The 13,572-nt window shown below is 47.5% G+C and overlaps 2 protein-coding genes across 2 annotated transcripts; both read right to left on the bottom strand.

The window, feature by feature from the left end:
- Positions 1–1,248: 1,248 nt before the first annotated feature.
- Positions 1,249–6,333, bottom strand: N7469_007750 (uncharacterized protein; the record flags this gene model as incomplete). The annotated part of the gene is made up of 3 exons (XM_056646668.1): positions 1,249–1,878; positions 1,946–4,550; positions 4,622–6,333. The coding sequence occupies 3 exons, from the start codon at positions 6,331–6,333 to the stop codon at positions 1,249–1,251; spliced, it is 4,947 nt and encodes a 1,648-aa protein (XP_056498219.1).
- A 6,226-nt stretch (positions 6,334–12,559) lies between these two features.
- On the bottom strand, positions 12,560–13,230 carry N7469_007751 (60S ribosomal protein uL11; the record flags this gene model as incomplete). Its single annotated transcript, XM_056646669.1, has 4 exons — positions 12,560–12,573; positions 12,629–12,922; positions 12,970–13,167; positions 13,227–13,230. 4 exons carry the CDS (start codon positions 13,228–13,230, stop codon positions 12,560–12,562), a joined length of 510 nt encoding a protein of 169 aa, XP_056498220.1.
- Between the last annotated feature and the right edge of the window lie 342 nt (positions 13,231–13,572).

Here is a 13,572-nt window from a genome sequence, read left to right on the forward strand (position 1 = left end):
ATTCTTTGTTACGCTCCTGTGGGTACGAAAGTAAGCTCAATTTTGATCGACAGCAGTCCGGGAAAGTATAAGACAAGGACAGGGTAAAAAAAAGAAAAGAAAAGAAAAAGCAATGAAACCTTAACTGGGTTCTAGATTCAATACCTTGTACTCCGTACTATGTATACACGCACATACAATGTCTCTCGGGGTTGAATTTCCAGGTTTCTGATCATTTTTCTTTTCTTTGTTCTGCATTCTTTCCATATGCTCGGATCCTACCAAAGGGAAAGAATTTGAGATTTGGGATTAGGCTTTGTCGGGTCGGAATGAGCCGTTAGTACCACAACGAAAAGAAAAGTAAATAAAAAGATATACTATGAATCCGCTCCTCGCAATGGTTTACTCTTTTCGGCCTTGAAACCTCCTGAAACTACATACATTCCTAAAACAGGCAAGTTCCATGGTTTCCCTATGGGAATTATATGGAGAAAAGCTTCGATCGTGGCTTGTCTGCCAACTTCTCTCTTTTCTCTTTCTCTCACAAACACAAATCTTCTTCACATTTCGCCTCGTTTTTGAGTCAAGCCCGCCCGTCAAGACTAGTATCCTCGTTCTATTGATTCTAGCGGTTACCGCCAATACTGACACAAGTTCCAATTCCTTCTTTCGTATCCCCCCCCATTACCCCGTACCATGGCATACTGCGTTCTATAAAATGAGGTTTGCTTTACTGTAGTTGGCAGGTGCTACGGAACGGACCACTCAGCCACCGTCTGCCACGAGCGTTTGCCTCCAGACTGTCCAGCCTCAAGGATGCGGTCATTCCCAAAGTCTGCCGAAGGCCGATGGCTTATAGCCGATAGGGGCATGCATCAATTCCAATAATGGGTTTACCAAAATTCATAATCGGCAACTTTGTAACTCGGTCATGGCTCATACCAAGCACTTTGACATTGGTTACCGGCTCCTAAATAAGGCAAGTCTAGACCTCAAAAGCTGGAAATTTGACAGATGATCAAAACTCTATGCAAGTGTGAGAAAAAAGAGAAGGGAAGAAAATCAAAAGGACAGAAACTCCTGCACTGCCTATATTCCCAGGCGTATGTATCAATTCCAATACCAGACCATGAATATTCCTGCATAGATGAGAGAAGATATATGGATGATGGATCCCACATGCAAACCATAGAAACCACACAAAAAAAAAGACAAGACAAAGAAAAATGGACAATCAAATCGCTTAAGGGGTATAATTCGCTGTGCACATCATAACCAGATATCGCCTTCTTCGCCTTTCACCCATTGCGCCCATACCGCTTCGTAGGCATTTTCCAGATCTCGAACCCAACGCGCCGTGTCAAAAAGTTTGTTCTTGTACCGCTGTAAAAACAACATCTGTCGCATATCCGCAAGGCGTCCCCTAGCACGGCCTTCGCCGCCGGGCTGGTACTGTAGATCTAGACAGAGTCGAACTGCCTTGGCTTCATAGTCATCGTCTGATGAGGCAATCAGCTCCTCGTAAGTCTGTTTGCCAGCTTCAGAGCCCGGCAAAGCACTGCTCAATATGCTGCTGGCCATGCGTGAACACATCTTATACTTGTAGCGCGGGAACGTGAGCATTGGAGTCCCGCTCCATAGAACATCAGTCGCTGTTGTGTGAGCATTGCACTCGGGCGTGTCCAAAAATAGATCCAACACCTTAGCTCGTGCAATATGTGTGTTCTTCGGTGCAACATCCGTGAAAATGATGCGCGAGGCCGTTTCTTCTCCGGCCCACGCCTTTGCCGTCTCGCGGAGATTCTGTTCGCCTAGCTCCGGGAACCGTAGAAGCCAGAGAACGGAATTGGGGATGCGCGCTAAAATACGCAACCATGTACGGAATGTAGTTGGTTCAATCTGAAGATATAAGTTAGAAAATGAATGGAAGAACCAGTAATATGAGTCTAGAACTCGGGTGACTCACTTTGTAGAGTTGATTGAAGTTACCCAGAATGATTGTATTGTCGTCAAGTTTAGGAAAGAGTTCCTTCCGCATCTTCCAACGACGAATTTGCTCTTCATCCCATGAGATCATTCGTTCGCCTGCATCGGGAGCACTTTGGCGATGATCACAACAGAAGAATGTGTCGCGGGTATATACGATCTTTTCGCCGTAGACCCAGTCCTCGAGCTCTTCGCCGTTGTCGATCTCGAGTATTCGATCCTCGATGCGCGTCGTGCGCTGCCCTGGACTCAGTGTCTCGGGCGGAATTGAGATTTGATCGGCGAGAATGTAGTCGCACCATTCTGCACCAAGGGTACCGGCAAAGCCCATGAATGACATGTGAATCGGAGCGGGTCGAGCGGCAAAGACTTCATTGCGAGCTCCGCGAGTATAACCGTTGAGGTTGATGAGGATGTGGATTCCATCGTCGACGATTTGTTGGACAAGTCGATCCACTGACCACCCACTCGCATCGTGGAAGACCGGGGCCTCTTTCTCAATCTGTTGACGATGGACAGACTTGTCGCTGGCAGTCGTGGCATAACAATATGCTTTGACTCGGTTCGTATCATGCAACCCGAATACTGATTGCATTAAATGTGCCAAGGGGTGGTTGTTAAAATCTGACGAGACATAACCAACTCGAAGATACGGATTGGGTGGTGACGGTGGCCGATACACTGTACTGGGGAGCCATGGCAATCTCAAGGTCGAAGATGATATTCGGAGGCCATTTCGCTGGGAGATTTGACGAATCTGCTTTGCAGACAAGGGACAGGTAAATGTATGAAACGGGAGGACTGTCGGGGCGTTGGGTGCTGTGAGCACTGCCGGAAGCTGAGGTCGCCGGTATTTGGACGCAGGGTAGTCCTCGCCATAAACGTAGCGGTCTTGGTACCATTGCCATGTTATCAAGCGTGTGGCACGTTCAATAAGCCGGACGATTCTAGATCCTTCCCATTTTTTCCCGGCCCATGACTGAAGGATATTGGCAAGAGAAGATAGTCGCGTAGAGTTAGAGCGGCCGGAACCTAGGGCATGGTTCAATTGGAAGACAAGTTGCTCGGCTGTACTTTGAGTCAACACGCCACGGCCCCAGTATTCTCCTTCCTTGAGTTGCCGATCAACAATGTCCACCACTCGTTTAATCCAGCCAGCACCATTATCATTTGTCTGAGCATCGCGAAGCATGCCATGATCATCAACATGCCAACGGTCACGAAAACCTTGTCCATTAATAATACCACCTCGGCCGGTCCAGTTACACACAGAGTTGAGGGCATTGGCCAGCCCACAAACAGCTTCAGCGAATTCGGGATTCACATTGACAGCACGCCTGTAATACGATATGGCGTCGTTGACCCGACCAGCATCCTTAACAGCATTGGCCAGGTTGGCAAGTGCGATATCGAAATTGCCATCGCACTGAACTGCTTGCTCATACATCTTGATGGCAGCTTGGAGTTGCCCAATATCCTTGAGGAGGCTACCAAGATTGGTATAGAGATGGGCATGTCGGGAGTCAAGATGTAGCCCGTAGTTGTAATAGGCCAGCGCCAATGAGATACCGCTGCCAGGCAGAACGCCCGGGATTTCAGGATGCTGGCTTTCTCCATTCGGACGAACGAGACCCCTCGCAGGGGCATTATTTTGTATTCCAGCGAGTAGAATACCGACATTGTTAGCGGTGGAAGGGCTCGGTTGAAGGGAAAGTGAGAGATAATAGAGAGCCAGAATGTCCCGAACGCCCGGAGCAGACCTTGATGCTCCAGAAGAAATGCTAGACATGCCATCTTGGTAAATCTTGGCCAGCGATAGGAGAGAATTGCTCGTGGTTGACACGGCCGCATTTCGAGACATACCCTCCGTCACAAATGTCAACCCTGGGGGTGTTCCGTTTGCTTGAAAAACAAGCTTTGAAGTCTGCAGAGCTCTGTCGGGATACAAAAGTACGCTCTCATTTGGGCCACCCTGCGACTGCTGGTAATTATCGCTAGAGCTCTGGGTGAAGGCCGCAAATATTTGCTTGATGAGGCTTTGGATTCCGTGTCGCCTCCTGCCTGATGCGATCAAGACTGCATCTTCAAATGCATCTGCCGCGCCGCTGTTGTCTCCAAGAGCGTATAGCATATTCCCTTTGGCATGGACCAGAGCGAGCATTCTACCATTGTCTGATCCAGGAATAGCATATCCACTGCTGGCGAAGCCAATGGTGCTACCGTCAGGTGAACCTAGATTCAGGTTCTGGACACGTCGCATATCGTCTTCGTAGTCAAATGACGCTTTTTCATATACACCCATGTCAGAGACATTGCTCTCGACATCACTCTCCGGTTCACTCGCATGTTCGTCGGTTCGGAAACAATCCCCGTTCTTGGGATGACGCAAAGATGTCTGGACAAAATCGATGATGTTCACAGCCTCCTTGCCCCGATGACTACTGCAAAGTAATCCTATCAAGTGTTCCACCGCTTCAAAGAAACTGGGACGGAGTTTCACGGCACGCAACCAATTTTGCATGGCCTCTTCTCGGCGGTCTAAGGCCAACAATGTCGCGGCTAAGTTAGAAATTGCCTCCACGTGTCTAAATGTAGCAAAGTTAGTATCAGAATATGGTTGAAGATATGGGGAGGGAAATGAGAGGGTTGTGCTTACGTCGCATCTCGTGAAATGATTCGTGAATACCATCGCATGGCTTTGTGGTAATCGCCCAGGCCATAGGCCAGACAACCACCTAGAAGCATTCCATCGATCCATTCCCACCGGCTTTCCATGCAAAGGTGTGACAACATCTCCAGGGCAGACACTGCGCTCGCCACAGGAGTGCCTTCGTTAAAGACAGTCCCGGGAAGCCGGGGGGGCGTGGTTGCACCTAGAAAACGTCCGGTGTCACGTATTGGCGTATCTGAATGCCTGTGGTGAGAGAAATGATTCAACGATGGGCGTCTACCATGTAAATTCCCGTGGTCAAGAGACATAGGAGGCACATCACTTGGTCTCGAGTTCGCCAAAATGCCGAGCTTCTGTCGTTGTAAATCATATTGAGTGGATGGATAGCTGTTGTGTCGAGAAATTTCAGGAACAGTATTTTGAGAGAAATCAAGACCCGGTTGGCGAGGCGGTTTGGGGTAGATACTTGGTTTCAAAAAGCGCTGACTTTGGCCATCGGCCCCACCTTTGGAAATACTGTTGCGACGAGCTTGATGAATAGTTGCTAGTAAATCAACATATACACTATGTGCCCAGGCGAGGATCTTTTCTTTGAATTCCACATTAGCGCTGGCTGGCGGTACTTGGGGCTGGAAACCATGTGCAGAGGGTCGAGCCTTCCAGGCCAAGGGTTCGTTTTGTAGAGGGTTTTGGGAATGGCCCGGCATCGATCTATTAACTCGAGCATGGTAGGGTAGTTGATCAGAGTGGCGGGGAGGGAAATGGGTTTTCATCAAAGGATCGTGAGTCGGTATTGCAGCAGTGGTTTGGGCCCATGCAAATCCCGGGTCAGTGGGGTGATCCAGATGAATAGGTGGTTGATTGAAGGTCGGATATTTTTTGGGCTGGCCGGGGTCGAAAAAGGGAGAGCCTGTTGGAGTTGGAGAGCCAAAGCGCGAATCTCTAAACGCTGCTGGGCGATAAGGAATATACACTCCATCTGGCCAGTATGGACCAAATGGACCGGTCCCAGCTGAGGCGGTCGGTCCAACGCACTGTTGTAAAGTGGCGGGCAGAACAGTGGGGATGTAGGCACCATTTTGTACAAGATAGCGCTGAGACGCCTGCAGAGGAAGGCTCTGGTTGAGCACAGAGTCGATTCCTGGCGGGTAATTTACGGGACGAACCCAGCTCGTTCCATTTGCATCGTGAACCACCTCTCCAGCAGCCATCGGGTTGCTGCCGTCGTTTTTGAAAACCGGTGGAAAGTTCATATTCTTCGAAATCGACTGATCTTGCATCGGTGGGTGCCAAATGCCGGGCTGCAGACCTGTCTGTGATGACAGGTACTGGCCTGACTCCATCGGAGAGACCAGAATGTGTTTAGAGGCAGGTTGAACGGATATATCGCCCGGTGTCCCATCATATCCAGCAGCTAAGGTTCCGTTGGGAGTTTTTCTTCTGAGGGCGTGCTCCCCGGCCGGTTTCGAGGTCGAGCTCGTCCCCGAGACATCGCGGGTGTCGAGTCGTTGGACCGGGTGAGGTAGTTGAAGATGCGTTCGGGATGTTGTAGGGTCATGATAAGGGCCGGAAGAGTCATTTCGAGCCGGAAAATTTGAGTCATTCGCGTCGTACGGTCGGCTTGGAAGATCATAGGCGGGATATTGTAGGTGATGATGTGGTTGAACCGAAGGGAACTGCGCGACGGTCGGAAACATCTTCACCACCTCGACCACCACGGTCGGTCTCCCTCTTGGGACACGACCGCTACCAGTGGACGAATAGGAGGGGTATCAGGTCAATATGGAACACAGACAGTCAGTTGAAGATCAGAGATATTCAGCAGGCATCCTCCTTAATGCGTTTCCGACACCTCATCCTTAGTTTTCATCCGATCCCGCGCAGTTCAGAGTGGAGCAAGGCGTGGACCTAGCTCCCAGTATCGTCATCGACCGTAGAAGAATGAGTAAAGAGAGGCTACCCGCGATTTTTTCGGGGTCGATAAGAACTAAAGGACAGGTTGTAAGAAGCAGAGATCGATTCTCAGCGTTCGAATGCAAGGGAGAAGGGGTTAAGTCCAGCTCGCGATCTGCTGGTGGCCGAGACGAGTGGGCCAATGGAAATGCGGGCGATCTTGGCAAGAATTGTACACTTGGAGACGTGGAAGGATGGAAGGGATAGACGAATAGAAAAATGAGGTCGAGAAGAAGAGAAAGAGAAAGAGGAGAGGAAGAAGAGGGAAAGGAAAAGAAAGGAGTGAAGAGAAGCAGAGAAGCACAGAAGGAAGGAGTGAGAAGAGTCATCCACAGAGAAAGAGCGACCATGAAAGGTCGAGTGGGGGGAGGAAGGTGCGGGATCGTCACGCTTTTTTTTTGTCTTTTCGATTCTATTTTATCCTGGATCTTCTATTTGTATCAACTATAAAATTGTTTACCTTTGAATGATCAAGTAGAATATACATACTATGTATATTTCATTCTTTAACTCATTATTCGGATTAAAAAGATCCCTTATTTTTTCTAATAAATTCACACCAAGGAAGTAGAGGACATGTAGAGAGATTCTCTCAGTGCCTCTCCTCTTCTTCCTCTCCTCCTTTGGGACTCCACCGACTCCACTCGATCCAACGGCTGAACCCTCCTCCTCTAGCAAGGCTCCATCAAAAGGTCAACGTCAGTGGACCATTGGTCCCGGCCGGGGGACTAGTCCTGGATCGGTGACGCCCCGCCATGATGATCGAGTCGAGCCCGTTCTTGTCGTACGCTGAACGGAGTGGATCTCAAATGATTACTATGGAGTTTGGCGGAACCTTCGTGTGCTAACTTTGTACCGTACAGTGCTGTAGTAGCAGTACAGTACATAGTTATACTGATGAAGCCACCACCTGCCTGAACTAAGAAATTCGGATCTACATACATGCCTGCAGACTACTATATATCATTTGGGTAATGTCTCTTGCTTTCTCTCTCTCCCTACCACGCCCAGAACACTAAAAGACTCGGTCGAAATCGTCAAAAAAGCACAGCTGTAAGCGCCTCTTCCTGCAGCCACCACCACCATTTCCATTGCTTCGTGTTCCGATGACAAGCGTCCCCCCTGTTTACCTTGGGTTGCCTCAACCATTCCTACGATCTTTGCCTATCTGGGCTCAAAATCCTGGGGTTGCTGGCAGGGATGTAGCGATCTTATCCCTTCGCCTCAATTTTTTGGGCGATACTCATTTTATTTCATGCGGTCAAGGCTGGCCAGAATCCTCTCACTGAGCCTCTTTGTTGTCTCCTTCCCCTTTTCTGTTTTTTTACTTTTTTTACTTTTTTTTTTTTTAATTTCATTTTTCTTTTTTTTTCTTACGCTCGAATTGCCTGGAAAGCCTTGGAGAAAGCGTACTACTACAATATGCAGTATATATGACTGCGTGTGTACGAAAGGACACGGTCATACTAAGGAATCATCGATATTCTACATACTATAGTAGATATTCTCAACCGACGAGAGAAGGTGTTCCATCGTCACATACTCTATTTACATAGTACATCTATTGTGTGTATGTACAATAACAAAAGAAATAGACATAACTCTCTATTCATTTGTCACCTATGGGCCGCAATGATCGACAAACTCACCCTCCCATCCACGTACACACCAACGCTTGTCTGGCATGCGGGTCGGGTGGTACACACGCCGTCGTCCCCAAGATGAGCCCGGCAGGTACCGGTCTCAAAAGGAGGTGCAGCGAGAAATCCTATTGTAGAGTCGACCGACGTCGCTGATTTGTCCATTTCCTTTCAATATTCCCCGACCCCATGCCATGACTTCAAACGAGATGTTGGGTCGGATCACTTTTTCTCGGTGGGTATTTCTCCAGTGGATACCCAGCGATGGAGTGATTTAACCCACCTGCCTTGAGGACGAGGAACCGTGCACTGTAACTCCCGCTCCTCGAATCTCCACCGCACTCCGAATGTGAGTGGAGGCGTGGAGGGGGAGGTGCACAAACAACGCCTTATCAGAAGTGGCCATCCAGCAAGGATCGTTCTGAGTGAGACCCCCGGGAGTCACCCTCTACATGTACATCCAGTAAGTACAGTACTTACATATTGATAACTTGAAAGTACCACAACCCTTGGGATTTACTACTGTATGTATCATCTGGCGGGACTGAGTAAAGTCCACGACGTATTAGTGAGTACCTAGGAAAGACACGTGGACTATTCGAAACTTGAAATATGATATTGCCAAGCTACTGATACAGTGCATACAGGACCTACGGATATGTAGGTACATACTTCTACTCCATAGTATATTTCTCAACTTCTAAAATAGAACATCTGACACGTTGCTCTAACTGGTTTGCTGTGTATGCGATGCGGTGAGGATGTGCTGACTGTGTTGTTTGCCATGTTTCGGGAGGGACTTTGCACACTGGCAAACTACATGCATGCTTCATCCTCCAGGGCTGGAAGTCCTGCTGCTGAATATAGAATGGCGCGAGACAAGCTCATTGCCATATGGCGGTGGGGGCCCGAAAATACAAATGCATAGGGACATACTACAGTATGTATGTACGCTGTATATAGTACGGCTTATATCCTCCATACAGTAGATTATTTTTAGATGCTTCCTGTGTGGACCATCATTGGTGCGTAACTTCAAGTTGCTGAGAAGGGGCCAAATCCTTTTCTCAGTACTAATCCGTTGTACTCCGTACTAAACAATATTAGTATCTGATGGTGTCCGCAATTAACCATGGTATTACACAAGCCGATACTCATACTACTGCATATGCAGATAAAAATATACTGAAAAAGTGACACAGCGAAAAGTCTAGGTATGCATTGCAGCCGACCGCGCTTGTTTAATGTTGCCGGTGGACACAAATGGCGGAAATTACTGTTAAATGAACTTCCTCCAGAATAAAAAAAAAAAACTTAGACCTCAACTTCATACTACCTAATTATAAATTGGTAGTTCTAGTAGTAATTCTAGCCTTGGGGGAAGCGTGGAACTTGAACTTTAAGGATCAAGTGAATACTTGATATACTCAAATTGGTATTCTAAGCTCAGGTGATTAGATAATCGTTCAACTCGTTTAGGAATTCCATTATTTGAAAATAATTGAATTCCTGTAAATGTAACTAGGTAGGTACATTATTCTACCTAACTTACTAGGTAGTAGGTATGGAAAGTCATTACAAGTACTTCCTACCTAGGAACTGGTAGAGACTACCTACTGGAGTAGGTACTGAAGTCCAATGATATATATGATACTATATCTATCATAGTAGTCAATCTCGCCCACCGAATACCAACAATAGAAAGACACCGATACTATTAATCAATAGGGTGGAACAAATCTCGACAGATTTCATACTACACTTCATGAGTACAGGTACTCTGCCGGTTGTGAAGGAGCTACTCAATCGGCCTAAAGGGTCAATACCACAGATTACGGGATCTACGGAAAGAATCTTACTGATAAAGACCAAACACCGCCCTCGCCGTTACCAGAGGGTGAATATCTTTACGTGGGTGCTGGTGTTAATATTGCAGGAGGTCTTCAGCAGAGAAGAAGATCTCAGTAGCCTGTCAATTGCAACATGCCTGAGAATGACTGTCATTATTGTTTCTAATCGTTTTTATAGTTTAACTGCTGGACCCTGGTGTCATTTCTCTTCCACCCATGATGCTTTAGTTGAACAAAACCCCGAAATTACTTTCGTCACTTTGTTTACAATTAAGGCTACACGGCGTGAGGAGATACTAGCAGGACGGATCAAAAGTCTTATTGAAGAAGCCACCCTGGGCTCCATACTGTGTGCTTACTTAAGAGACGCTATGAGCCGGATGTATCAAGTCAACCCAGAGTTTGGTGACTGGGTAGAAATTTGTATGCACAGTCCTCTGAAGGAGTCAGCTCATTTGAGAATCCCTCGGGAAAAGAACAAAAGACTCATCGCACTGCTTACCGCCCAGAAGACAAGCGATGATGATCTGGGAGAACCGTGTACCCCTTCCAGACCTAGGAGATCTTGAGCCGTACATGTCGAGAGTAGATCTCGGTGAGGACTTTCCAGCTTTTTGGCGGCAAGACAAATCTAGTCCATTTTTGCGTTGAATTATATGACTAACCATATGATTATTATGACTATAGAATCTACGAAGCTGCAAGACTCAAGAAATTGTATCAAGATCTCTCCGAGTGGCAAAAGGAAAAAAGAAGGGAGAGATGCGGAGAGTATCATGAAAACCTGGAAATCTTCCTGAGGAGCAACAGGAAGAAATGCGAAAAATAAACAGAACTAGACGAAGGGAGTGGTTTGCCAGCCTTATGGAAGAGCAATGGCAAGCGGACATTGCCAAAGACAAAGAGACAACGGACAAAACAGTTTGAAAAAATGACAGATGAGGAAAGAGAGACACGAAAGAATCTCAAGAACGAGAGAGGCAGTCGAGGACCAAGCGAACACCGGAGCAGAAAGAAGCAGAGAAGCAACGGGCCAAGGCAAGACGAGAAGCAAAGAGGGAAAATTCCACCGAGGAACAACGAGAAGAACATAGGGCTAAGAGGAGAGCTTATAAGCATGGCATGAGATTAAGGCAAGAGGCGCAAGAGGCGTAAGAGGCGCAAAAGACGGAGAGCGCTTAAATTGACCTACTTCTCTCTTTTCTGTTTCTCCCCTTGCATTTGGCCACGCCCAGGTGGATGCAAAGTTCTCAAGGTCCGTTCTGTCTTCCTGTTCCATTCAGACCTCATCGTTCAAAGGCGCGAACAAGCCTGAACTGCCGCCCTCTGTGTATCTGAACTCTGCTAGTAGCATATCCATGGATCAAAGCGAGAGCTTCAGGCTTGGTATTGATGGTCGTTTAGCCTACTACTAGTATTGCAATAGTAATATGTGAGTTCAGGAACCTAAGCCATATCGAGTACACTACCATGGTAGTAGTATTACTACGTAGTATATTGTATACGGTAACTCAGAAGGAATTATTTATTACACTGTAGGCAGTAAATACCTGGGTATGGATCACGACAGCAAGACATGAGAGTTACAGTAGTAGAGATATAAAAATGCCATAAAATTGCATACCGAAGTCATACTATGTACATAATACTGGTATAGTAGAAGGTTCAATCGTCACTATTCGTTAGGAATAAGACCCAGAATCAACCATCTTAAAAAAAGCTGGAGCCAGTGCTCAATGATCCATCGTCGAATGACGTGGAATAGAATTCCATTTAACACTTGGGCAGATCAACAAGGGCCAACTACTATTAAAGTAGTACATTCAATCATGACTACTACTTCAGTGAAACATTTACTTGTAGAAATGAAGGGATTGATGAGACGCTCAATTCGAGCTCTGACTAAAGGATGCATTTCTACGAAGCTACGGAATCAATTCATACCCTAAGACAATCGTTGATGGGATGTAGACCTCAAAAGATGGACCACTGTACCCACGGAGTACGCAAGCGCACTCTAAGGATACCGCGGTGAGTAATGGATCGGTTGCTCTCCCTTGCTTAAAATAAGCCGGATACCACAATGAAAAACTGTCCAGACCCCGCAGGGAAAGAACGGTAAGGGCCAGAGTGTTGCAAGGTGTTTGAGAATGGAAACTGGGGTGCGCCGGAGCGTCTAAGCTTTCAGGAACCTCGTCGCCGAAGGAGGGACAAGCGAGAGATACCATGGAAGCGTGGGGGACAAGAGGGAGGAGAACCTATACGAATGGAATGGAAAAAGAATGCGAGGATGATCCAATTGTTCATTCGGACACTCGCATCAGAGCGCAGAAAACAAGGTATCAAGTCATGACTCATGAATATCTTTTGGTTTTTGTTGAGGCATATTTCGTATTCTGCAACTAGCGCCGCATATTCCAGCAGGCGTGGATGCTGGTTACAAAAGCAGAAAACCACATTTTTCCTTCCGCGAAGACAGTTTACTCCTCGGGAACTACCAAATAATCAGTCAGGTGTCCACGAGAAAAACGCACGCAGGAAAAACTTACCGTCAATCTCGCCAGCCTTGACATCGTCAGAGACATCCTTGGGGCTGCGGCCATCGACCTGGCAGCCGACGGAGAAAGCAGTACCCAGAATCTCAAGGACGGTACCCTGGAGAGACTTGGCCATGGAGCGAGTGCGCATGGTGCGGGCAATCTCAACAATGTCATCGAAGGGGATGGACTTGTTGTGCTTGATGTTCTTCTCCTTCTTGCGGTCACGGGGGGGGGCTCCTTGAGGGCCTTGATGACCAGGGAAGAGGCGGAGGGAACAACCGAGACGGCAGCCTCTGTAACACACTGTGAGTAAAGAGTTCATAAAGAATCAAGATAGGAATATCGCCTACGCCTATTTTGGATGGTCAAGCGCACTGTGACGCGCAGCCCTTTCCAGTCTCCGGTGTTCTTGGCGATATCTTCACCAATCTTCTTGGGAGACAGACCAAGGGGACCGATCTTGGGGGCCAGAGCAGACTGGGCTCCGACCTCACCACCAGTCACACGCAGGTGAATGATCTTCACCTCATTGGGGTCGAACTTGGGAGCTGAATAAGTAGAAAAATGTTAGTTCGCCATTAAGAATGACCAAGGCGATGATACTTACGCATGGCGAGTGCGAAAGGTAGTCAATCTGCCTTTGGTTGTCGGAAAGGGTGGATGAGAAGGAAAGAAAAAAGAGAGGATCGGAATTGATGAAGTCTTCGGCGTGCCGGCGGATCCACACTGAGGCTAGTGGTAAGCGAGTGGACGAAACGGGTAATAGGGCACAACCCTGAGAACCTACCCACGTGATATGGAGCTCACTGCCAAATCGAGTATGATGTTGACGCGGGTCGACGGGGAACCGTGTGGGAATGTGCAAATTGCCGGCCCCATCAGCGGATCTACTGGGGCCACTTGCTTGTTACAGTAAAATGAAACTTCAATGCCTTGGTATCAATCCATTCAGT

The sequence above is a fragment of the Penicillium citrinum genome, assembly GCF_028827155.1.
Source record: "Penicillium citrinum strain IBT 23319 chromosome Unknown utg000007l:1.0-2040159.0:1.0-2041076.0, whole genome shotgun sequence".
Taxonomy (NCBI): Eukaryota; Fungi; Ascomycota; class Eurotiomycetes; order Eurotiales; family Aspergillaceae; genus Penicillium; species Penicillium citrinum.